Source organism: Mus caroli, unplaced genomic scaffold (assembly GCF_978045245.1).
Source record: "Mus caroli unplaced genomic scaffold, Mus_caroli_1 scaffold_6, whole genome shotgun sequence".
Classification (NCBI taxonomy): domain Eukaryota; kingdom Metazoa; phylum Chordata; class Mammalia; order Rodentia; family Muridae; genus Mus; species Mus caroli.
Window position 1 is genome coordinate 93,084,572 of NW_028227261.1, and position 24,256 is coordinate 93,108,827.

At 51.1% G+C, this 24,256-nt stretch overlaps 1 protein-coding gene across 6 annotated transcripts in view; it reads right to left on the reverse strand.

Moving 5' to 3' along the window:
- Rgs3 (regulator of G protein signaling 3) overlaps nt 1-24,256 on the reverse strand; it is a 138,679-nt gene that overhangs the window by 37,673 nt on the left and 76,750 nt on the right. For 3 of the 6 annotated variants that reach the window (XM_021159585.3, XM_029476132.2, XM_021159586.3), the window contains 3 exons: nt 19,086-19,129; nt 12,990-13,112; nt 6,330-8,715 (listed from right to left, as the gene is read on the reverse strand). In XM_021159585.3, the coding sequence (XP_021015244.1) occupies nt 8,608-8,715; nt 12,990-13,112; nt 19,086-19,129 (275 nt within the window). In that variant the 3' untranslated portion in view covers nt 6,330-8,607. Of the gene's footprint in view, nt 1-6,329; nt 8,716-12,989; nt 13,113-19,085; nt 19,130-24,256 lie in introns of those variants that run through there. The other 3 variants (XM_029476128.2, XM_029476129.1, XM_029476130.2) reach the window with 1 other exon arrangement.

Genomic DNA, 24,256 nt, shown 5'->3' on the forward strand with positions numbered 1-24,256 from the left:
CCCAGTTCTAGAAGACCCAACACCCTCTTCTGCCCTCTGCAAGCATGAGGCATACATGTAAGTACATGTCCATACACACAAGCGGCATGCATGCACGCATGTAAAATAAAATAAATAAATCTAAAAAAAATTTTTTTAATGTAACAATATACAGGGTCACTGAGGCTGCAGGGAAATAGTAGTTCTCTTCTAAGATGTCTGTTTCTTGGGAAGTAGGACTTAAAGAATTAAAAGTGGGAAATCTCACACTGGGGGTTCCTAGTATGCACAAGGCAGGCTCCCTAGCAGGAGGGAGAGGGAGAGGGGGAGGGGAGGGGGAAAGGGAGAGAGGAAAAGGGGGAGAAGGAGAGAGAAGGCAAAGAAGATGAGGGTTCCATTTAGGTGGCAGAGAGAGAGAGACTGAGGGCAAGGAAGGTGAGGTGGCATTAGAGTGGGTACAGCCATTCGGAAGAATGAGTCAGCTACCAGAGCCAGAACCCACTTCACAGGCCACACACTTTGACCCAGACATCCCACTGCCCCAAATGAATTCCAACAAAAATCTTTGTCAATAAATATTTATTGAGAGTCAGACAATTACTAGGCATGAACTGGATTCTGGGGGCTTCCACAGTGCTCTCCTAAGGCTCTGTATCTCAGGGGTTTCTAGACTTGAGGTGACTTGAGCATCTAGTGCTCAGAGAGGACTCAGCTATTCAGGTTTCACCTCTGAAATGAAATACCCTAACTGTGGTGTTGTAGAATATCATTTGTTAGTGGGAAGTAAGGGTAGACTCCGCTGTTAAATGGGAAAGGGCATATTTTAAAACTTCACCCAGCCTAACAGTAGGAGCAGGGCTCTCTCTGATTCTTCTGCCTGCCTTTGGGACCCTATTCCTCCTGCTGGGTTGTCTTGTCCAGCCTTGGTGTGGGAATACGGGTCTGGTCTTATTATTGTAGCTTGTGATGCCATATTTGATTGGTGTCCTTGAAAGCCCTGCTCTTTTCTGAGGAGAGGTGAAGAGGGGTGGGTCTAGGGGTGGGGGAGGTGGGGAGACTAGGGGAGGGAGAGGAAACCACAGCAGTGAATGAAATATATGAGAGAAGAATAAAAAACAAAACCAAAAACCTGCACCTGGAAGTAACCCTAACCTTCAAACGAGAAATATGCATGGGAAACACATCTCTGACCGTACACACCCCAAAATGTTAATAGCAGTTAACCTTGGGCACTGCAAATGGTGAACCTTGTCTTTTCCTGGTTCATCTGTATTTAATGTTTTCTCCATAACAGATGTCAATGACAAGAATTATAATTCTTCACAACAACAGCAAAATCAGCTGCGCTAAGATAATAATAGCCTTGCTATGCCCCTGTGGTAGATATGGAGGGTCTGTCCTGGGTCACTAATTTTCTCCACAGTTGCTTTCCTTGCTGGGAACCTAATTCTCAGCTGGCTGTTTTTGCTTTGGTTTTGGTTTTGGTTTTAGGTCTTTTGTTTGTTAGTTAGTTTGTTTGTTTTCCTGAGACAGGGTTTCTGTATAGAATTGGCTGTCTTGGAACTCACTTAGCAGACCAGGCTGGCCTCTAACAAGATCTGCCTGCCTCTGCCTCCTGAGTGCTGGGATCAAAACCACTGCCTGACTATCAGGCAGCCTACTTCTCCTTAAGCTCTGTGAGAGAGGTCCTGCACACTTCCATCTTCATAGGGCAGAGAGTATGCAGGCTACATCTTGTCTCATTTTACAGCCCTGCTGGTCCCTCGGCTGCCCCTGCCTGTCCCTAGGAAGGGCAGAGAAAGTGCCAGAGCATTAAGACCCTCTCTTCTTCAGGCTGGCTTTCTGCAGACAGTACAGGAAGTGAACAGAGGGCAAGTCAGTGAAGAAGGAACACCAGAAAAGGGAAGGTTTGGTGCTGAAAACCAGCTGGCTGACGTCAGGGAGCAGGCGACATACTAGCGACACACACACTAGCTAGGGGCTCCTCACCTGACATTCAACTCTCACGAAGGCAGACCACATCTGGTCCCAGGAGTTCCCAGGCCCTGTGCACCCAAGGAAGCAGAGGAAGACTCATGAGACCTGAAGTGGCCTTCTGAAAGAGCAGGAAGGAAAAGAGCCCACCTTCTGGAACCTCCTCCCCAGACATGGTGACTACAGAACAGTCCTTTCTTAACTCCAGGTCTCTAGGCCTGGTAGTGTAGGCAAGGAAGAGAGGTGAAGACAGAGGGCTCCCAGACCTGCCCACATCTCAATTCTGTGACTCTGTGGGACTTCCTCACAGAGGGCCTGACAGGAAGAGGAAGAGGGGAGTCATCTCCACCCAGTTCCCAAGGAGCCCCCTCCTCTTCCCCTCAGTCATGGTCCCGCTGCTATTTTTAGAACAGTCCACAGGAAGCAGAGTGGCTCTACCAGCCCCCACCACACTGCACGCAGCCAGGCTCCAGGTAAAACACTGCAGCTCATTCATTCCCTTCCAGCCAGAACGTGCCCGGAATGTGTAGACATGCCTGCTGACTAGATAATCCCCCCACCCCCACCCCCGCACCATCAGCTCAAGTACCAACAGGGCGAGCTGCTCCCTCTCCATTATGGCCCAGGTTAGGGGGCTTTCTAATGATCCTGCGATTGCTAAGTGAAAAGAGCTCTGTGCTCTAAGACCATCGAATCCCCTCTGCAGACCTTCAAGCCACCAACTATGTGCCCAAGTTCTAGCACCTATCCTGGTCTTGTTCTCTACAAATGGCTTAACTGTGGCTCTCCCTGGAGAGCCACAGTTAAGCCAAAGGGGGCTTTTGGTTTTACATTCGAGGATCCTATGGTTTGACCAAAACCCCACTTACTCAGCATACTATACAATATATTCTCCACTTTAAGATATATATATATATATATATATATATATATATATATATATATATATATATATGTTGGATTATGTTCCCAAAGGCTTCTGGTAGTTAAAGGTGAGTCTCAGAATACATTTACCATTTAAGACTGCCATAAGTGGTGCTCCACCTCCTAGGCTAGCCCACACAACCCTTAATGCTCCAGCCAGGAAGACCACTAGAATACTGTTTTCTTGCAATAATGGCACTGATCCCAAGTAGGGAAGTGCTAGTGTGTGAAAGAACCCTCAGTAGAAAAATCTATCTTTAGTTGCTATGTCTGAGCAATGAGTGACAGATTGCAACAGCAATGGAGAGCCACCACCCGGCAGCCTCTGACAGGGTCTGCAGAGATCACTGGAAACTGAAAGAGGTCAGTCAGGTCGACTGTCCACAGCTCTCCTTGAAAGCCAGCCTGAGGCTCGGCAGGCAAGAGGGCTGGTTGAAGAATACACGGGCGCGCAAACATGCATGAAGTCAAGCAACAGTCCATGGCACACTGAGCTCAGTGCAGTGGAGGGCAGAGGGCTGGAGAGGGAACAAGTTGAGTCAGGGAAGCAACGGAGCTGCTTCCCAGGGCAGCCAGAATGAGGAACCTTGGAGTGGGGAGAAAGGTAGGAAAGGGTTTCTCACATAGGTGTCGGTAATTGGGATTCCTTCTGCTATGAACCAATAGGGCTGTTCTGTGAAATCTAAGACATCTGCCTTCTTTCTTCCTTTAACCAGTTCCCTGACCCCTGCCCAATCTTTCTTCGGTAATTCCAGTGTCGAGAGTCTGGGCATTGGTATTCCAGGCACAATGACTGTGATAAGGAACCTGAGTTGGTTCCTGCTTTTTGAAGGGTATAACTACTGTATGCCAATCATTATGGTCATTTCCTAGTAGTCTGCACTCTGGTGACCCTGACCCTGGAGACTACCCCCACACTCCCACCCTTTTTTTTTTTTTTTTTTTTTTTTTTTTTGGTAAGGAAACAGATGATCAGAAAAGTTAAGTGATTTGTTCAAGGTCACACAGCAAGTACTAGATAAGTCACTCTTCAAGACCAGGGCTTCTGAATCCCTACCCTGGTTTTCTCAGAGGCAGGTGTGTGTGTGTGTGTGTGTGGCGGGGGTGGGGGGGTGTATGGAGAGGGGCGCCCTCAGACTTAGAGAATCAGGGTGTTTTGATCAGGTTTTCTTCCCTCTGAGGATGCCTGCATGAGCGTGGCGATAGGGTTTAACCCTGACCAGATTGCATCATAGATTAAGCCGGGGTGTGGGCCTGCTGGTATCTGCATAGCCTCTGGAGCAAGAGTAAAACCTCTGAACCAAACCTCAGCTCTGGTCCCAGGGCTCATGGCCCTGGGCAAAAAAAAGCCACTTCCCCTTTGTGATCCTGTTTCTTCATCTCTATTATAGAATAGAAGGAGGGTCCCGCCCATCAGTTGAATTCAGGCCTCTGACCGCTACAGAGCATCTCCCATGAGCCATGCAACATGAAATAAGGTATGGCCTCCGCTTGCCCCTAAGGAGCTTGCAGGCTTTCCCGTGTGGCAGACCTTACTGCCTGGTTCACCATGCTAATGGGCATGGAACACACTCCTCTGGCAAGCACAGTGTGTGTGTGTGTGTGGGGGGGGACTGCCATCTCTGAGGCACGCCTCAGAAAGGGTGTGTCAAAGAGGTGCTAAACCCTGGTCTCCCTAGGGACTGCAGCCGCCAGGGACATTGAAAGTGTACAATGGTGTCAAGGAACAGCCTGCCCATGGGAAGTCACAAGAACTTTTGGGAGGGACACTCCCACCCATGGAGCCAGGAGAGCCTGGAGAGTCAAGCTGTGACCTCAGGAGAACACAAGGCACTAATGACCCAGCCCTGTCAGGTCTTCTCAGCTGGAATGAATGGTCTGAGGTTCCAGAAAACAGTTGACCCACAGGATTGTACCCTGTGTGCAGACATTAGCTGTGTGATCTCAGCAAGTTTAACTTTTCAAAGACCCAGTACCTACAAACTAGGTAGAGCAGGAGTCTATTCTTAAGGGGATACCATACCACATCAGGCTCTAGTGAAGGTCAAAGAGAAAGTAAAGGGCAGGAGTTAGATGCCCTGCCTGGCTCACACAGGAGTGTCTGGCAGATCAACATTCAGTGGCTGGGGAGTGGCAGCCTTTCTAGAGACTAGCTTGGAGCAAAAGGAAAGTAAGACAGAGCACAGAGGCAGGTTGTTCTCTGTTCCTTCAGACTTAAAAAAAGAGAAGAAAGATGGCCAAGTCCTAAGGTAAAGCAGTCTGCCCTCAGCCTGGCCAGCAGTGGAGGGAGGGAGGGAGGGCAGGAGGTCTGGAGGCAGCCAGAAAAGCGGTGGAGCTGGGGAAAAGAATGCTCTGCAGAGAGGGAGTGTGTGTGTGTGTGTGGGGGGGGGGGGGGGGGGCTGAAATCTGATCCCTCAGTTCCCAGTTACTTAGATCTGTTGGTATAAACCCAGCGGATTAGCAAAACCCAGGCTCAGATCCTGCAGAGCAAGCCCTCTTCACTGGGTTTGGGTTACAGTCTCTACATTCTGTGCCTATGCTCAGACTAGCAGGCCCGAGCCTAAGCTTTTCTTCCCTGCCTCTGTCACCATTCCTTTACTGCCAGGGTCCCCCCCCCCCCCCCATGACGGTGACCAACGGTCCTGCTGAAAGCCAGACTGAGAAGGGGAAGGTCTGTAATCTCCGGGGCCTCCAGGGAGCTTGCCGCAAGAGCACATCTCTGCCTTTCACGGCAGACTTTTGTCAAATCCTGTGGAAATAGGTTTGTCTGGTTTTGTTTGTTTGTTTGTTTTCAACCTGGGCCACCACTTAGGGAAACTAACGCTCCTCACTTAATCTGTCTCCAAAGCATGCTTCCTCGGTGGAAGAGACCAAGATGTCTGAGACAACCATCACTGCCTCCTGCCTCTCCTGGAGGCTCATGGGTGATCTTTCTTCCTTCTGTCCCTCAAAACACCTTTGCATCCACACAGGACAAAGGACTGGACCTCTCACCAGCTGGGCGACACAGGTTCAGTCACCGAACGCCTCAGAAGCCTTTACTGTTTTGTTCGTGTAAGATGAGTCTGTTTAGGGGAGTCTAAGCTCGGCAGGACCCCCCTGCCCTCTCCAAAGCGCATGCTCTCTGCGGGGTTCTCATTGAAGGTATGCATCCACATGGCAAAGCTGCCAGTGCCTGTACTGTGGAGAACCTTCTTGGTGCCTTGGAGTTGACTATGTTTAGTAAGGGTCTTGATGACAGGAGTCGAAGGGGAAATTAATAATAATAATAATAATTATTACTATTATAGTAATAATAATAAGACATGTACAAATAAGAATCACCATTCTCAGAAGGTCTGTGTAATTTCAGTTCCCAAAGGGCCAAAGGACTCAGGCAATGAGGGCTTCTATGAGAGATGAGCTTCAAAGGACTCAGAGCGGGAGACACAGAAATGGGATCCCAGAATGGGTAGGAGACTCAAAGAGGCATTTTGTATTCAAATCTCACAGATGGCCTTTCAACAATAAAGTGGCTGTGCTCCCGACCTCCCAGCTCCTGGGGCCGGGGACACCACCCAAGACAATTAGCCCATCGGGAAAGAAGTTCTTGTGTGCTTCTTCACGTGATTTATGTGGCGGGGAGGGGGCCCGGCGTGGTTCCCGTGATTATGACTCTCAGAGGCCATGCTGAGAGCTGCTCCTCCTCTTGAACAGCTGGGATGGACTGAAGAGTGGAGGCCACTGGGTCATATTTCATCCTCTCGGGCCCATGACACCAAATTAATTGTCACATTGATTCATGAAGCAAGATGGCCATGGTGCCTTGGCTCACCACAGTCATGGAGCAAGCTAGCCCAGGACCTGCCAGGAGTACCTTCCTTTTCCCCATCAGCCATAGGCCTGGGAGCTTGATGGGAGAATCTGTTCCACTCAGGAGTTGCTGATCAGGGAGAACAGCCCGTCCGCAGGGTGGGTGTTATGTTCAGATCCTCTTCTTGTCTTCTGTGCCCATCTGTCGGACAGAGGTCTGTGCCCAGGCTGATTTCCCACGCAGGTGATCCTCCTGGGCTTCATGACCTCACGATCAATCATTAGGTGAGAGAATCAAATGAAATCAAAGTGTAGTTTGCTGTCTGCACAGACCCAGCTGTTCGGATTCACCCTATGGGCTGATCACTGGCTGGCAGTGTGGTGCTGCTACACAACCCTTGAACCAAGCCAATCTTTCCTCACTGGGCTGCGTGTTAGCCTGATTCCTGCAGAGTCACCCCATTCCCTGTTAGACTGATCACTCAGCATGGCTCACTTTTCCAATGTTGGAAGGAAAATAAGGGACATGTACTCTCCTGGGCCACCATTTAGGGGCTCAGGTGGCTCTGGTAGTTTAGCAAACTCAAAAGAGCACAAGAATCATCCTTAAGGTACTTAAGACTCAGGTCTGGGGCTTCTCTGGCCTTAGCCATCACTGCAGCTTTCTGCCTCTGAGTGCTCAGTACCTAACTCGACAAATACTCTCTAGCATATGACCCTCATCCCTCTGATCCACAGCCTTGAGATTCTGTCCTGCTGGGTCTCTACAGTTAGAAAAGGGTGAGCTACCTAGCTCAGAGCATGGGAGTGGACCCAGCTCTCATTACTGGACCTGGGCCCCAGCTTCCTTCTCTTAGCATGACAGGTAGAGCAGATACAGGTGATCTCTACGGAGCCTGGGAGCAGGGAAGACATGAACTTTCCCATCTTGGGGAAATTAAGCTTTACTGTTTCGGTGCTCATGGGCATTCCCAAAAGCCCAACTCTGGTCTGAGCAGAGGAATCCCTAGGAGGGAGGCCTCAAACCTCACACCACCGAGATAACAAGACTCAGCGGAGCACGAGGGCAGGCAAGGGTGAGCTAGCATCACTCCTTATCCCAGAGCCTACCTTTCCAATACCTACCATCACAGCGCCCTCTAGAACAAATCACCGTCACCCCTCACCCTGGAGGCCTGAAGGGGAGCCCTAACCAGTCTCACAGCCACTTGGGCCCCTCCTAACTGCAATCTGATCTTGTAGATATGCACCGGAGGAGTCTGTGACACCCTTCCTCAAGCTCCTTCCACTGCCTGGAACACTCTCTTCAAAGTCCTTGGCTGGCTAGCTCCTCTCCAGCTCACACATGGCAACGAGACATAATGCCCTGTCTGAAGACATCTGTGACGTTTCTGTACAGACCCTTGCAGTGTATGTGCGTGTATCAGTGTTGATTTATTTGGCATTCTCTCCCTGTTGGGACGGGGAGGGCTGGGATCTTGATGGGAGCACAGTATCTTCTAGCACACACCCTAGCACAAAGGAGATGTCCCCCAGTACCCGCTGACTGAGGAAGTAAATGTGTCCATTTGAAATAGGAGTGGGAAGAGGAGATGTCTTCCGGCAGGAATGGGTCACAGGCACCATCTTCCATTCGAGTGCCCTCTCCCTCTTTCCTGCTGTGCCCAGGAAGGTGCCCAGGTGCCACTTAGCCTCCTGCTTTGGCGTCTTCTCCATCCAGGACTTCCTGGTACCAGTCTGCACAAACCCACAGGGTCCCTCATAGCACTGTTCCTCCTGTTGCCAGGTCCACACACACACACCCTTGAGACCACTCCCTCCAGGTGACCCTAGGCCCACCATCTTGGTCTTCTGTTTTGGGTCCAGTTGAGATGAGGTCACTGTGTGATAGGGGAAGCCCCAGAGTTGCCAGGAACATAGTCCTGCCCTTGGACTTGCTCAGCCAATCAGGGTCTGTCCTGATGAGGTAAAGCTTCTATCCTGGGTGGCACTGATGGAGGCGACTGGCCCCATCTCCTGCTGGAGAGAGCCGTAAGGGTGAAGTTTCTGTGGAACCAGACAGAACTGGAATTAGCTCGCTGTCCACTCTGATCAGGACTGCCTGAGTCCACAACCTGACTGGGCTTCTTTCTGAGACACTCAAATAGTCCCTGGCATCTCTGAGACCTATCTCTAGCTGTCGCACGCAAGGCAGTGTCACATCTGGAAGAGGCCTCAGTTTCCCTTCCAGGGCTCTGAAATCTGGCAAGTGGCTACTAGGATATCTGGAAATAGTTGTTTAGATGCGCTTGGGTACCAGTGTTGACCTCAGTAAACAGGGATACCAGTAAATTGTCCTACACAGTCATGCTAAAAGACAATGATGAAAGTCATAGCAGGTAGTTCACTGGGGACCTCCTGTGTGCTGCTGCATCCTGCATAGCCCCCAAGTTCTCCCAATATCAAGTCTGTGCGGTCATTCTGAACTACCTGTTGCCATCTCTGGTTCCATCACCAGCCTTCGATCACAAAGGAGAGACTGTGATGGCTTTCTCCATAAAGCCCATGGAGCCCAGGATCCACTTGAGAATGGAGTTGGTCCTCAGGCCCCTGAGGGCTGAAACAAGACTACTCTTGTTCAGAAGGTTCTGGAGCCTGGCCCAGAAGCACCGGCATGAGTGGTCCGTCAGTGGGAGGCTCACTGCTGACCCTGGTTGGACAGTCAGGACCCCCATGGACAACTGCCACAAGTGTGGCCTCCATTGCTCGGATCACCATCTCAGCGCCCCCATCATCCAATTAGAAGTCTATAAGGACCAGGATGGGGTGTCATTCATCTCTGTAACCCCAAAGAATATAAAGCAGCGTCAGACACCGAGGACACATCCATCATGTGTACTTGATCAAATAATCAAAACGGTATAGATCAGCCAGTCCCTGGCAGCTTTGAGCCTCACTGGCCACCGCAGGGACCAGCTCTGAGCAAATCTAATGAGAAGCATCACAGTTAAGCTGGGTGTGTAGCGCAGGGAGCCTGGTCCACATTATCAAAGGCAGAAGAAAGGACGATGCTACCCGGGGGCATATAATGAAGCAAGAGAAGGGCAGAGCTCTAAAGAAGAAGCCTGGGTGCTGAGCAGGAAAAAGAAGCTGCAATGGAACAGGAGGCAGATCATTCATTCCCACAGAAGAGAACCTACTGAGGGCTGAGGATGGACTTGGTAGATAGAGTACTTCCTTGGCACACACAAAGCCCTGGGTTCAATTCCCAAAACTGTATAAACTGAGTATAGTGGTTGGCATCTGTAATCCTAGCACTTGGAAGGCTGGGGCAGAAGTGACTCAAAGGTCAAGGTCATCCTCGGCCACATACGGAGCTTGGGGCCAGCCTAGGCTACGTGCAACCCTGTCTCAGAAGGATGAAGGTGGAGGCTGGAGAAGATGGCTTGGTAGGCAATGTGCTTGCTGCACAAACATGGGGATATCTGAGTTTGGGAACCCAGCAGCCATGTAAAAAGCCAAGTATGGTGTCACATTCCTGTAATCCCAGTGCTAGACAGGTCAAGACAAGCAGATCCTGGGAGCCCACTGGCTAGCTGGCCTAGTGTAATCAGTGGGAAACCCTAGCTCTAAAACTAAGATGAAAAGCAACCAAAGAGGACACCCTAACATAGACATCTGACCTGCACACACAGACACCCACAGATGAATGAAACAACACACATACACCAACATAGGATCTCTATGTTGCCAAGAGCCACAGACCTGCTCCTCCCTTCCCACCTATGTCGCAGAAAGTTGGGCAGAACTCTCCAGAGTGTATTTTTCTAAGAGAGGTGGCTAGCCCCAGTCCCTGGGCTCTTATAATCACAGAGCAGAAGAGACCAAGCAGGTGACGGCTGGGAGTGGTTGCCATAGGCTGTGCTGCAGGCAGTGCCACACACCTGACTGCTGCTCTCTACGGCCGCCTTCTCCATCCCCTGTGTCCTCCAGGAAGCATCATCAGCCCTTCTGAGGACAAACTGTAAAGGGTCTGCGTCATGATGGAGAGGAGCGAGAGACTGTATCTGACTGATGCTCTGTGTGCCTTTCTGTCCCTGGAGAGGTCTTGGAATGGGGCAGTTGCCTAACTAAGCACTGTGTCCTCAGCTCCACAGGAGGCAGGGTGTTCACAGAGAGGAGGAAAGGCATGGCACCCCAGCACGGGCCCAGCATAGCCTTCATGCCTAGAAGTAAGAGTCAGTTTCCCAGGCCTGCTTGGCTTTCCTGCCCCTCCTCTGGAGGACAGTACCTTTCGTGGCCAGGCTTTGCAAAAGCCATCCCTCAGAAAGGACTTTGTAGTCACCCTGAGGCTGAATACAGGTGGATGAGAAGGTGGGCCCAGTCATTAAAGTTTCCAAAGCCTGTCTGGACTGATAGAGGGCTGGACAGGGTCAGATTTACCAGAACTCCTTTCAAGAAGCATTCTGTAAGTGACTCACGAGATTCGTTGTTAAAATTCCTTAAGTGGGTATGGTGGAGGTGTGGCTGAGTAGGGTTGAGAAGCAAGACACACACACACACACACACACACACACCTGGAGGGGCTCAGTAACCACTCCCCAGGAGAGTGGAGATATGTAAGTCTGGGCAGATCCCACGTCTCAGCCACAGAACACACCTCCAAAGCTACCTTAGCAACCAGAGTCTCCTCCACTTGCCCATGCACCCCCGACAGCCGCTCCTCTAATAGCACACTCAGTGCTGGTGTGACATTGTGTCTAGACTGTTGCCTGCCCAGGATGTCCATGCATTGGGGTGAGTCAGGGACTGGAACCACTCAGGGTCAGTCAACTAAGCTGTGCAGGGCTCAGAGCCTCTCTGAAATACAGCATGTCTTTAAGAGCCTGAGCCAGAGAGTCTCCAAGGCAGGCGTTGAGTGGCCAACACTCTCCAGAGCCAGAACATCCTGGAGTCAAATCACAAAGAACTCTTCCCCCCAGAGGAGAGGAACAAAGCCTATGGAACAGTAACATGGGTGCTGGCTGTGGGTGTCCTGGGGATCTGTCCCAATGAAGGGGAAGTGGCCTACATTCTAACTGCAGCCAGCAAAGATCAATAGGGTTACAGCAGCCTATCTATAGTCATGGTGATGGAGGTTTGTGACGATGGGGACCAGCTCTAGTGCCACCTGGGATAAGATTGGGGGAACAGTGTATTCCATTTAGTGTTTGTTGAATGAGCACCTGGTACATACTTTGTGCTATACCATGACTGTATATGTTCCCCCATTTAATGCTCACAGCAACCCTTAAGGGAGGAACTACTGATGGAGTCATCAAAGCACGGGGCCATAAGGGGGCACACCCACAGTTACACTGGCCATAAGCAACAGTGTGTGACTCAGACTCTCCCCTTAAAACAAGGCACCTTGCAAAAAGTCTAGGCTGTTGCAGTTCTCTGACCCACCCTCACTCCCTTGCCAGTTTGCTGGAAAATGGCTGTCCTCTTCTGAAAGAGGCCGTCAGTACCACTTCCATGTGGTTACTGCCCCCTCTGCAAGCCAGGGGCACATGTCTCAGTAGCTCGAACATATCAAATAACAACAAGGCCCACAGGTTGGCAAGCTACAAGGCCCCTCTTGTTTCCTCTTCCCTGAGAGCAGGCAGAGCTACCAACCCGGCAGCTTTTGCAGCCTCCACCCTAAATACCAAATGGCCAGCATTTACAGTAAGAAAAGACACCTGAATGATTCACGACAAGCAAATGAGTGTGCCTTGTGACGGGCATCTGAATATCAAAGGAGAAGGCCTTTGTCCAGCTCCCACCTCATCTACTCCCCTGGTCCAGAGGTGTACTGGTCCCAGTTCAACTTTACTTGCCATATTCAATCTCCCTGATATTCCAGAAGGCCAGCCCCAGGCCTCTGCAATCCAAAGCAGTTCCACCTGGCTCTGGCAAGCATCAAACTACTGTGTTCTACCATAAACATAATCATAATCATAATAATAACATAATCAATGTCTACTTTGGGCTAGTGTTAACAGTGGCGAGCTGCCTCTGGATACAGCCTATCCAACAGCAGAGGCGGGAGTTAAACCTTGCCATTGGCAAACCAAAGAGGGGAGCTGAAAATTGATGAGCCATGCTCAATTTGGCTGTGGCTCCTCCTGCGAGCAATGCCAAACCCATTCCACAGACCCATAGAAAAACCTGAGAAGAGACATCCAGACACAGACCTTTGGCCAAGCCCCACTGCCCAGGCCCAGGGGCTAAGCTCAGATCCAAGGCTTAAACGCTAGGCTAGCAGAGGGGAAAAGGTGAAAGAAAGCCAGGGCAGCAACCGCTGGCAGAGTCCTTACCTTCCTCTCTGTAGGCGGTGCGGCCAGCTGTTGCTGCTTGGCGATGTTCTCCGACAGGCACCAGCACACTCTCTTCTTCTGCTCCTGCGAGTGTGCCTCCAAAGTGAATAAGCACTCTGCCTTCTGACGTCAGGGAGAATAGAGAAAGGAATGGGTGGTCAGGGCTGCTCCCTGACTCAAGGGGCTCCAAGGCCCAAGCCCATCCCCTAGGCTCCAGAGGGCGAGGCTGCAGTAGGGACGAGAGCATCGGCTAAGAACAACAAATGCACACCAGTCCCTGGTGACATTGAGGTAGTCAGAGGAGCAGGGAAGTAAGGCCATCTGGGAGCCAAGAGGCCACCGTTTGGGTAGGGAAGGGAGGCAGTGGCTCTCTACACAGTAGAAGCCTGTGGAGAGCTATAGGACAGAGGGTGAGGTCACCCTTGGAGCAAGCAGCACCAGGCAGCTGCTGAGGATCACGTGAGGAAGCCAAAGGACCAAGCCCTTGGGCTGGCACTCCCTGTGGATACAGGACTCTCCCTCCAGACCATGGAGCCCCCATCTCTATCACAGCCCCCTCTTCAGATCACAGGCCAAAGTTAGCTGAGTCCGATGGACATAGGGATGGACCTAGAGTCCCTTGCCAAAGTTTAGTACGGGCAGTCACCGACCTCCCTACAGCCCTAACACTAAGACCTGAGCTGGGTCTCTCATTAGCTGCTGTGCAATATTAGTCTGGTTGTCATTTGAATCTTGCTGATGACAAACACATAGAGGGCCCTCTTCATCTGGGCCTAGCACAGTGGGGAGGCTTAGTGAGCTCTGGCAGCCTGGGAAGGCCTCCGTGATGATAATAGGCTCAAGGAAGCTTTGATACTGCACCAGGCAGTCAGCCCTGAAATAGTCAGGACATTCATGGGGCAGGATGGGGCAGGTCCAAGAGCACAGGTCTTCAGAGGCCTATTGTCCCCCTCCCCAATCCCCACCAGGGATTGGACTCAGAAGATGGCAAGTTCTTCTTCACCCCGCTGGTGAGAATACTCAGCTAGGGAGCTAAAAGCATAAGCTGGGTGTATATCGGCCCCGTCTCTCCATTTTGCAGACCTGGTTTTAATGCCAGCTTTGCCACTTCCTAGCTGCCAACCCCTAGAAAGCCAGAAGCTTTCTATAAAAGAGTGGCACTGTGTCCACCCTGGAGCTATAAAGCAATCAGGACTGCCACAGGCCTCAGAGCACAGTAGTACTGTTACAAGCCTCAGCACACAGTAGTACTGTTATTTCTCAGCATCCAACTCTCAGAGCCGCCGCCCTTCAGGGCAAGTCACCTCCCTTGCTATGTCCCCAGAGTGCTTGCCCTCCTCTCATGCTGCAAAATAACAGAAGCTTTCTTCCTAAAAGCACGAGGGAGAGGGGGCTGGGAGGATGAGCAGTGGCAAGCCCACGGCATCCACTTAAAAGGCAAGTCCCTCCACTCCTACCTGCTACTGGGCAAACAGAGCCTCCAGATTCCCCAGGGGTAATCCCAGCGAGCAGTGGGCCCTCTGCTCCCTGTATTCTGTCTTCCCCTGGGGGTGGAGACTGAGAAGGTTCTTTCCAGCTTGGAAATGTCATTGCTTTATAAACACAGCCCAGCCCGAGCCTCCCGGTCCTGCTCTTGCCTCGCCGCGTGGGCTTCTGAACATCCTCCACCGAACTGATCAACTTTTAATCTATCCTGTCATCTGTGAGCTCGTTTTGATCTAGGAGACTTCACAAAGAAGCAACGAGAGCATGGATTCTTCATTCTTAGTACTGTGGAGCTGGGGATCAAACTCAAGTTCGTGTGCGTGATAGGCGAGCGAGCGCTCTACTCCCGGCTCTTCATTTTTTTAAAAGGAGATTTATTTATTTATTTCATGTATGAGTATACTATCACTGATATACCAGAAGAGAACATCAGATCCCATTACAGATGGTTGTGAGCCACCGAGTGGTTGCTGGGAATTGAACTCACGACCTCTGGAAGAATACCTAGTGCTCTTAACCGCTAAGCCATCTCTCCAGCCACCCTCCCCCAGCCTTCTTTTGGGGGGTGGGGGGACAGGATCTCTTGATCCTTTAGCTCAGGCTGGCCTGGAACTCACTGTGCAGTCCAGGTTGCCCAGGAACATGTGATCTTCCTCCTACCTCTGGACTATAGACACGCACTTCCATGCCTAGTTGGGGTGTGGATTGGTATGCCCCTTTGTGGAAGGGGAAAAGCAAGGTTCAGAGTGGCCAAGTACTTCTCTGAGTCTGCAGCCAATGAAGCAGAAAGAAACACTGAGCCAGAAGGAGCTACCCACTGCGATTTCATCTCCGAGCTCTGGGAGATGTCGTCTCCTGGTGAGGCTTCTACACCCCTTTGCTCTATCTCACAGCTTGGAGGCCAAAGGAGTGCCATGCCATCGGAAGGAACTGTTTGTAGGTCAGGGGGCTCTCTAGTGGTGATGGTCACGAACACCTTTTCGTATAACTGTTTACTGCTTCAACATGGCAATACTCTCCCTACAAAGGCGGAAGAAAGCCTCTTGGAACAGCCAGCCTCCCTATGCCTAGTCCTGAGCTGACCTCCATAGCACCAAGTTTGTTACCAGCCATACCTTGGTATTCCTTCCAACAGCCTTACAAGGGAGCTTCCATGGTCATTCTATTTTTCTGATACCCTCAAAAACCACTTCCCAGGAAGGGCCTGAAGCTTTCCCCTGAGCCACCAGGCCATTTGTAATGATTACATAGAATTCATACGGCAGCCAGCAACTAAGCCCAGAGCCACCCCCCTCCCCCACTGGAATCTCCTTTGAAGAGTGGTGTTCCAGGATCAGGGCTGGGTGACCTCACTGTCAGTTTCAGTGGCAAAGGGCAAGACTGCACCTGACAGCTTGAAACTAAAACCGGCCATACAATGGTCGAGAACCTAGAAGCCTCCCTTGGCACCCAGGACCTAACCCCGGGTGGGGCTCTGTCTTAGATGGACGAACATTTTTGGAAGGAGCCTGAGTTTCCCAGACTGGCTTAGCCAAGGGAGAGAGAGCCAGCTCCCTGAAGAGAGGCTAAATCCCTACCTGTCCAAATCTGTCCAAACTGTGAGTCCTCATTGCCTGCCCAGCTGGCCCCACATGTGAACCATCTGTCATAATTCCGTGTGTGCTCCAAATGACCCAGTTAGTCAGTTCCAGTTCTAACGCGGCATCTAACATGGCATCAATAGCAGACTCCAGGGTCAAGGCTATAAGCCATCCTAAAAGGACCTTTATGCTGTCCCTTCAAAGGCACTGGCTTCTGACCGTGGAGTACTCAACCATGCTCAGACTTCTTGGTTGCATAAACCTGAGCCCACAGCACTAGGTGAGGGAGCCGATACTTGACCGTGACCTCAAATCCAACCAGACTCAAAGCTCCGCTTAGCCTCTTTAAAACCTAACCTCCTTGCTCCTGGATTAAGTTTATCTTTGTAAAAACCCAAACAGCTTCAGCAATAGCGGGAGCCTGTTCATTTGCTGTGACAAGCATATTCCATCTCGTTCTCTCCCTATGAACTGAGGAGGCAGGAAGGCAGGGAGGTGGAAAGACCTTGCTGCCACCATTTTTCCTATGAGATCACTAAGACTCTGAGAGGTCAGATCTAAAGGAGACCCTGACTGAGGCCAGAACCTGTGATCTCATCAGGTCTGTATAACCATGTAGCTATGTTACTTGGGAAGTGAGAGTGTTCTCTGGCTGTCCTTTTAAAAGACAAGTGAATCATTGTGAAACCTCTAATGGAGGGTAAGTGAACGTGAAAAGCCCTTCTTCCTGCTCTAATCTAATGACTGAGCATGCTCAGTGAGCTGCCACTCACTGAGCATGCTCAGAGCTGGGCTCAGAGCTAAGTGTTTTAGATGCATTGTCTTATTGAAGCTCACTCCAACCCTTCAAGTAAGACCTTAATGCCTATGTCAGGAGTATATCACCGGCCCCTGATCCCTCAAGGAATGGCAAAGCCAAGATGCAAATCCACACCCTCCTCATTACCCAAACCAGCCTCTTCAGTGAATGCAGTCAGCCCCACGTTACAAGAGAGAAAGAATGGCTCCCAAACAATGTGTTCCGTGCTCTGAAGCCAGCTGTGGGCTGCATCGATCCCAGATTTGCAAGGACTGAGGGACACCTGTCCTTGGGATTAAGACTGCTTTAGAGCAAACCAGAAATTGTGGTGGTTCACACCTTTAATCCCAGTACTCTAAGCAGAAACCAGCCTGGTCTACAGAGTGAATTCTAAGACAGCCAGGGCTACACAGAGAAATCCTTTCTTGAAAAAACAAACAGAAAAGACTGCTTAGGGTGATCCTACACAGGACCAACCTCCTGCCCTGCCCCCAGGACAGTTGTGGCTTTCTGAATGCCGGGGGGGTGGGGGGAACCCTCTCTAAACCTTAAATCCTCCCCAGATTTCTTCTTGGGGTGCCACTTGAATACCAGGCAATGAAGAATAAACTACTCAGTGGAGATTCAAAGATTTGGTTGGAATCTCCTTGGGGCCCAGCACCACTTGTGTCAAGGTGTCTAGAAGGCTCAGGTCTAGGAACAAGTGAGTTGTGTGGTCTTCCCTGAACCATGGGCTTGCCCTTCCTTAGGAGCAGCTCATTAAGGTGAGAGGCTTCCAGCTGCACTCTCCTGCTCTCTCGAGGTTGGATCACCTGGCGCTTTCCGGCAATTCAAGGCCTTGGATCAATAGCCCTTTGCCAGTTTTTAGAGGACTAGAAAGAAGGTCTCAGGCTCAATGGGCAGAAGGGCTTTTCTCCAGGAAAGCAGAACACCAGCCTGGCAGGAAGCTCTCTTGCTGTTGGAGAGCTTGGAGCCCCATTTTAGAAGTTGATGGAGTATATGGGAAGCTAGAGGGGCTCGGGGGCCCAGCCCTGTCCCCACAACTCCCTTCTATACTTTACTCATTTGGCTCTGTGGACTCAAACACCCTCTAATGCTGAAGGGAGTTTACCAGCCCCCCTGTGCCCAGGCTGGGTTGTGGGTGACATGGGGCGGGGTGGGGGGGCATCCACTGCCCCTACACATAGGTCTCCTTTCAAGCACCTGAGTCCCCAGTTCTGCTATGACACCTTCTACTGCCTCTTGGCAAACCCTCAGCGTACCCCCCTACAGTGAAGTTCTCAGCACACACTCTTGTCCTTGGTGTCTGTTCAAAGGTGTAGACCTCTTATCTTAGCCAGGAACTGAAGGAATGTTTTTAAATCCCAAAGGACACAGACTCCTTCTCAGAAAGGTATATCCCTCTCAGCCAGCCCTTTAGGTCATTCCCCCATCCATATAGACAGGCTCCCAGGTCGGCTGGCAAGACAGAAGACAGCAAAGGGCAGGGGTGGGCCTTGCTTGGAGAGATGCCACGTGTCAGCAGAGCAAGGCTGGGGATAAAAAAAAGTACACTGGAATCTGGAAAGAGTTCGGATGACTCTGTGGCTCTCAAATTCTTCATCACCGAGGACCTTTCTGGTTAAAAGCCCTGGTTTACCTACCAAACCACATCTAGCAAAAAGCTGTTTGCTTGGTTTTGCTCCTGAAAGGTACAGCCTGCCTAAGAGGTCACCAAGTGTATCAGTCACTCTCCTGGGCATCACTCTGAGCCAAACACAGATGCATGGTGCTTGCTTTAGCCTGCATTGTCTGGCCCAGGTGAACGAACAATTACCTTGGGCCTTTGAAACACTGACAAGCCTTAGTAGGAGGGGGTGGTGGGTGGTACTTCCTGGAAAAAAGAGGATGAAAGAGGCAGGCGTGGGAGCTGGACAATCTCCAGGAGGAAGGCTACTAAATAAATAAACAGGGTAGTGTGCAGCTGCCAGGCCACGCCCTCAGGACACTTACAGGTGCAGGGACACTGGAGGTACCAGGCAGGGTATCTCAGGGGCCATCCCGAAAACCATCTGTTCAGCTGTCCTCTCACACAGATGTAAGAGCAGGGTCAGCTGTGTTCTACAGAGCAAGAAACTGCCCTGACTTTTGTCTTAGGTCACTGCAAGAGTATATGGAGGCCAACCCTCAAGCCTGGTGTCCTGAGTACCAGGTCACACTTTACTCTGCTCCAATTCAGAGAGAGGGACTCACCTCTGCCAGGTACAGCACACAGAATTTCAAGTCTTCTGAAGAGCCTTTGATAAGAACAGAAAAGGAGATTCACATTAGGATCGGCAACAGAGTCAAAGCATCGCTGGACACAGCTAGCTCTCTCGCCCAGGAGGTTGTGTGTGGTGCCTCCCGGAACAAGAGGGAGGAGAGGGTAGGCGTCGGAGCGGCTCACTAACTCCAGGTGATATACAGTTGAAAGGCTTTTGCCTGCAGGTCAGCCTGACCCAAGGAATGCTGGAACGTCATCCCCGGAAAGGAGAACCTCTGATGGCTAATGGTCAAATGCAGGAAGCTGTCTGCATCCCAGAAGGCCTCCTCTTCCCCCAGCATCCTTGCATTGGAAGGCGCAGAGGCAGCACACTCTGGGTTTTCTCTTAAACAATCTACTGCCTTTGCCATTTTGAAATTCAACAGGAAGCCATTTGATTCTTGAGGGGGCCTCATTCATCACTAAAGGAAGTGCGGATCAAGGAGGGAGGCTCTTCAATCCCATCTCCATGCATCCTAGGAGAGACATCCTTCCAATGTGGTGACACTCTACAAGGGTTTCACCCCTGATCCGGGTTTGCATACTCAACCAGTTACAACTGGAACAAACAGGGAGGGACAGTGGGCTGTTCCCTGGCCTTCTTGGGAAGAGTCTTACTGAGAGAGAACTCCAGATGGGAAGGAAGACAACGCTGGGAGGCGGGTCCAGCATGGCCAAAGGCATGGAGATGGAGATGCGCCAAGGAGCACAGAAAAGTGCAAGCACCCCACCAGGACACCTGCCCTGCTCACTTCAGCTTCCCCTCAGGACTTGGCCACACTCTCCATGAAGCACTCATCTGGACACAGGCCTGGGAGGGTAGGAAATTCCCTGCACTTCCAGCTGTTGGCCTTACCATGCAAGGTGTCACTTTTGAGGAAAGCAACTATCCAACACATGTGACAGCAAGCACTTGAAGTGTCAGGGACCCTGGAGTACCACAGTGATTTGAGCCAGTCAGCTCAAGGGCTGAGGGCAGCCCCGTGGGAGATACTTCCTTCTGTATTCACTCTTGACAACAGGCTGGGAGGCGGGGCTCCCAGCATCCTTGGCTCCTGGCTCACGTGAGAACGCAGGACCCAGGGATGAAATCATTCAGCCAGGCAGTCACGGGGAACTGTAGCCCAGCTCTACAGCCCACACTCCACCTCTGCACAGCATGCCTCTTAAACGCCACACTCCAGTAGGACCCCCTTCAAAACACACTTAAGGCAAAGGAGCTATCAAATCAAACAGGGTCTGTCCCAAAGAGGTTTTAGCTATAAGGTAAAAACACAGACTATATACATCAAGCTGAGCTCTAAACACATAGGGAGTAGAGACCAGGTGAAGTCAGGTCTCCTCAAGCAAGGGAGTGGACACTTCCCAAAGTGCAGGAGCCACCAGGCAGAGTCAGAACAATATGTTCCATAATAGATGGGAGTCCACTCGGGACTAGGACTAAGTCTTCTCCCCACCTGGCAATGGGCTGATGGGGGAGAACGTCCTGCCTCAGATGTCTGTGGGGTTTAAGAAAATGGATGCCAACATCTCTGAGGATTCCTTGTATTGCTGAGATGGAGATGAGGGGAAGAGTTTATTTTGCTTAAGAAAACATACAGAGGGGGCTGGTGAGATGGTTCAGTGGGTAAGAGCACCGACTGCTCTTCCAAAGATACTGAGTTCAAATCCCAGCAACCACATGGTGGCTCACAACCACCCATAATGAGATCTGATACCCTCTTCTGGTGCGTTTGAAGACAGCTACAGTGAACTTATACTAATAAATAAATCTTTGGCCGGAGCAAGTGGGGTTGGCTAGAGCAAGCAGAGGTCCTATGTCCAATTCCCAACAATCACATGAAGGATCACAACCATCTGTACAACTAAAGTGTGTACTCATATACATAAAATAAATAAATCTTAAAAAAAAAAAAAAAGAAAGAAAGAAAGAAAAAAAAAACATAAGGAGGGGTTGGAGAGATGGCTCAGCAGTTCAGAGCACTGGCTGCTCTTCCAGAGGACCTGGGTTCAATTCCCAACACCCACACGGCAGCTCGCAACTGTCTGTAACTCTAGTTCCAGAGGATCCAACACCCTCACACAGACATACCAATGCATGTAGAATACCAAGGCACATAAAACAAAAATAATTTTTAAAGAAGAGAAAAAGAAAGCATACTGAAATATTTCCTAGCAGACCCTCATCTAAGGGAGAGTCACTGCAATCCACCTAAGAAAGTAATAGAAAAACCCAGGTTTGGGGAGCAGGTAGTATGGGGAACGGAGGCTTTAAAAGTACGGAGCAGGACTGAGAGATGGGAGACTTGGGGAGATGGGAGCTGAGGTTGGGGAAACACACTGTCAGACAGTTCTTGTGTCAGGAAGCCATTGACGAATGACAAGCTCTCTGTGCTTTGACACCTCCCCCCTCCAACCTTGCTGGATTGCTGCAAACTCTCCCTGGCATCTGTTCCCCATCACAGCCTTGTGTTGGCAGCAGTGTGACAGCATCATGGAAGGGGAGCCGTGCTCAGCATGATTCGGAGCCTCATAGAAGAACGACAAACTGGGGCAGCTGAGGGACCCAGGGAGGACTGCCTGGAGCCGAGGGTCCTAGGGAGGACTGCCTGGAGCTGAGGGTACTAGGGAGGACTGCCTGTAGCTCTGGAGAAGACTGCAGAGAGAAGCTCTGTCCTGCTGGAAGAGAGGGACACTGAGGCGGAACATGTGTGAGTTTGCCTTGAACCATGCTAACTGCCTCTGCCATTTTGGAACTCATCCAGAGGTGGCCTTTGCATCCCACCATGTAATGCACAGACCATGCAGAAGGCTTCCTAACCATGGGCTAGGTGGAGCCCAGAGAAGGCTTCCTGGCCTGTGCCTGCCGGTCAATCATTTACCCAAGAGCACACCTTTCTCTGCTTTGAAATTCAGCAAACCTTCTTTACTAGTGGGGGCAGGCCAAAAGAGCTCTTGTCTCTGTTCTCCACATACAAAGGCAGGGCGGGGGACGGACAACAAAGTACATGACCAGGAAGAGGCAGGGCTGAGATTTGAACTCAGGAAGGATGCTACCCCCAAAGCCAGGATTCCAGATCCTCTATTATGATACTTCTGCCTGCCACGGGCTTCCTGTGATTCCACGTGGCTAGGAGTTCCAGAGTGGACAGGCCTCTTCCACAGTCCTCCCTGCAGTGGCCAGCACTGAGGCAGACGTGGAGGACAGCTCAGAAAACGTCAAGCGAGCATTTCAGCAGCTGGGACCAAAGCAGCTGAGTTTCCAAGCTGGGATCCTGGTTCCCCCAATGTGCCTGGAGAGCCCATGAGTCAGATAGACATTTCCAGGTCATGCCTAAGAACAGGCAAGGCCAGAAAGACACACTGTGGGCGTGATGCTGGCCGCCTGGGAGGCAGAAACACAAAGAGTAGTAGAAGCGGCAGACAGCCGTGACAGGAAGAGACCACAATGGGTCCCCGCTGACCGGAGATGTCCCAATTGTTAGCACCAGCTCTCTGCCTGTTCCCATCACATCGCCACTCAGTCCCGATGAACACTGGGAAAAGCTGGCAGGAGGAGGCACCACAGGAGTGACCACCAGCCTGAGCTCTAGAGGAGGAGACACCCCAGCTCCCAGGCTAAGGCAACACTCGGGTCTCCTTTTAGTTCTTCATGGTCTACAAAAACAAGCACCCAACAGTCACCTGATACATGCCATGCTCCCTACAGAGTTCTGGGAATATGGGTGACTAGCAGAGGTTGACCCTAGCAAACAAGTCACAAGGGAGTCCTTGGTCCCAGGGAGAAGGTGGATTCTGCCCTGCCAGGGAGCATAACTTGCCAGCCCCAGTCTATCCAGAAGGCTGGATGCTTTCTTTGTTTAATACCTTTATGGTCCCCTAAATCGATCTCTGCATACATATTGACTTGGAAGTGGGAAGAAACCTATGAGCCTCATGCCAGGGTTAATTAGAGACCCTTCTGCCACCAGACACTCCAGCTAATTCCCTAATGCATCTCTTAATAGCCTCACTTGCTGCAGTAGTGCGCATATGGGAGAGGCCAGGAAACAACGGCCCCAGTTTCAAAACACTGGGTCCTACAGCTGACTCCTCTGGCTGCTACAGAAGGGGCACTGGAGTTTGGTAGAACATGGAACCTATCTCAGGAAAGCAGGGGTGGCAGGGTGGGGGTGGGGATGGGGGACAGTACAAAGGCTCCATGGTGCCTGGAAAGAAGTCTAAGCCCTGAGCCACGTGCCTTGAGGGCTCCTGTCAACTAGCCATTTCCTTCCATCTCAGCAGCTCCAGGATTCCCGGTGGCCACTGTCAAACCCACTTACGGCTGTGGTCTACCAAGGGAATCCAGCACAGGGACATATCCTCCACGCCAACCAACCTCATAGGCTCTCATGTCCATGATGACCGTGCCTGTGCAGCGCTGCCTGGGTCACCCACCCTTAGCTCTTATGTGGCTATCCCATTATCAACAGGCAGACATGGTCTCAACCCCAGGAAGCCAGATCTGCACACAGCTTAGGCTCTTGGGAGATCCTCTGCACCTAACCTGAATATCACTAACTGGTAGAAGAGAGAGTAGAGTGTTAAATCCAGGCTCTGGGACAGCCTATTCAGCCCTCAGCCTCTATATCCCAATCTGGAAGCAGGGTAATATGAAGACTGGCTATGAATACTTCTCCCAGGAGCCCTGACGGTTCCCTGGGGGGGGGGGGGGGTGGTATCAGAGAAGAGGGAATTCAAAGAGCTAGCTAAATCCTTACTTCACAGAGAAACTGTGAGGCGGGGGGGGGGGGGGGGGGAGAAAAGAACCCACAGTGCTTACAAGCATATTGTTACAGTAATGAAGTCAAGTCTGGGCCCCCAATCCTGCGGCCACTGCTCTCTCTACCCTCCAACCCCAGATCCACCCAAAAGTCAGCCAGCTGGAACAGCCCTCTTCCCACTTCTTTTCCTCCTTCCATTTAGCAGGAAGCTGAGCCAGTGAGGGTCTTGGCTTGTGGCCCAGGACCTTCAGTGTGTATAACAGTCAGGGCTCAGGTCCTGGTGCACCTAGTATATGGTACTGAGCACCACACTACTAGGTGCATGTTCATCTTAACCAGGTCCCAGATCAACTGAGCTG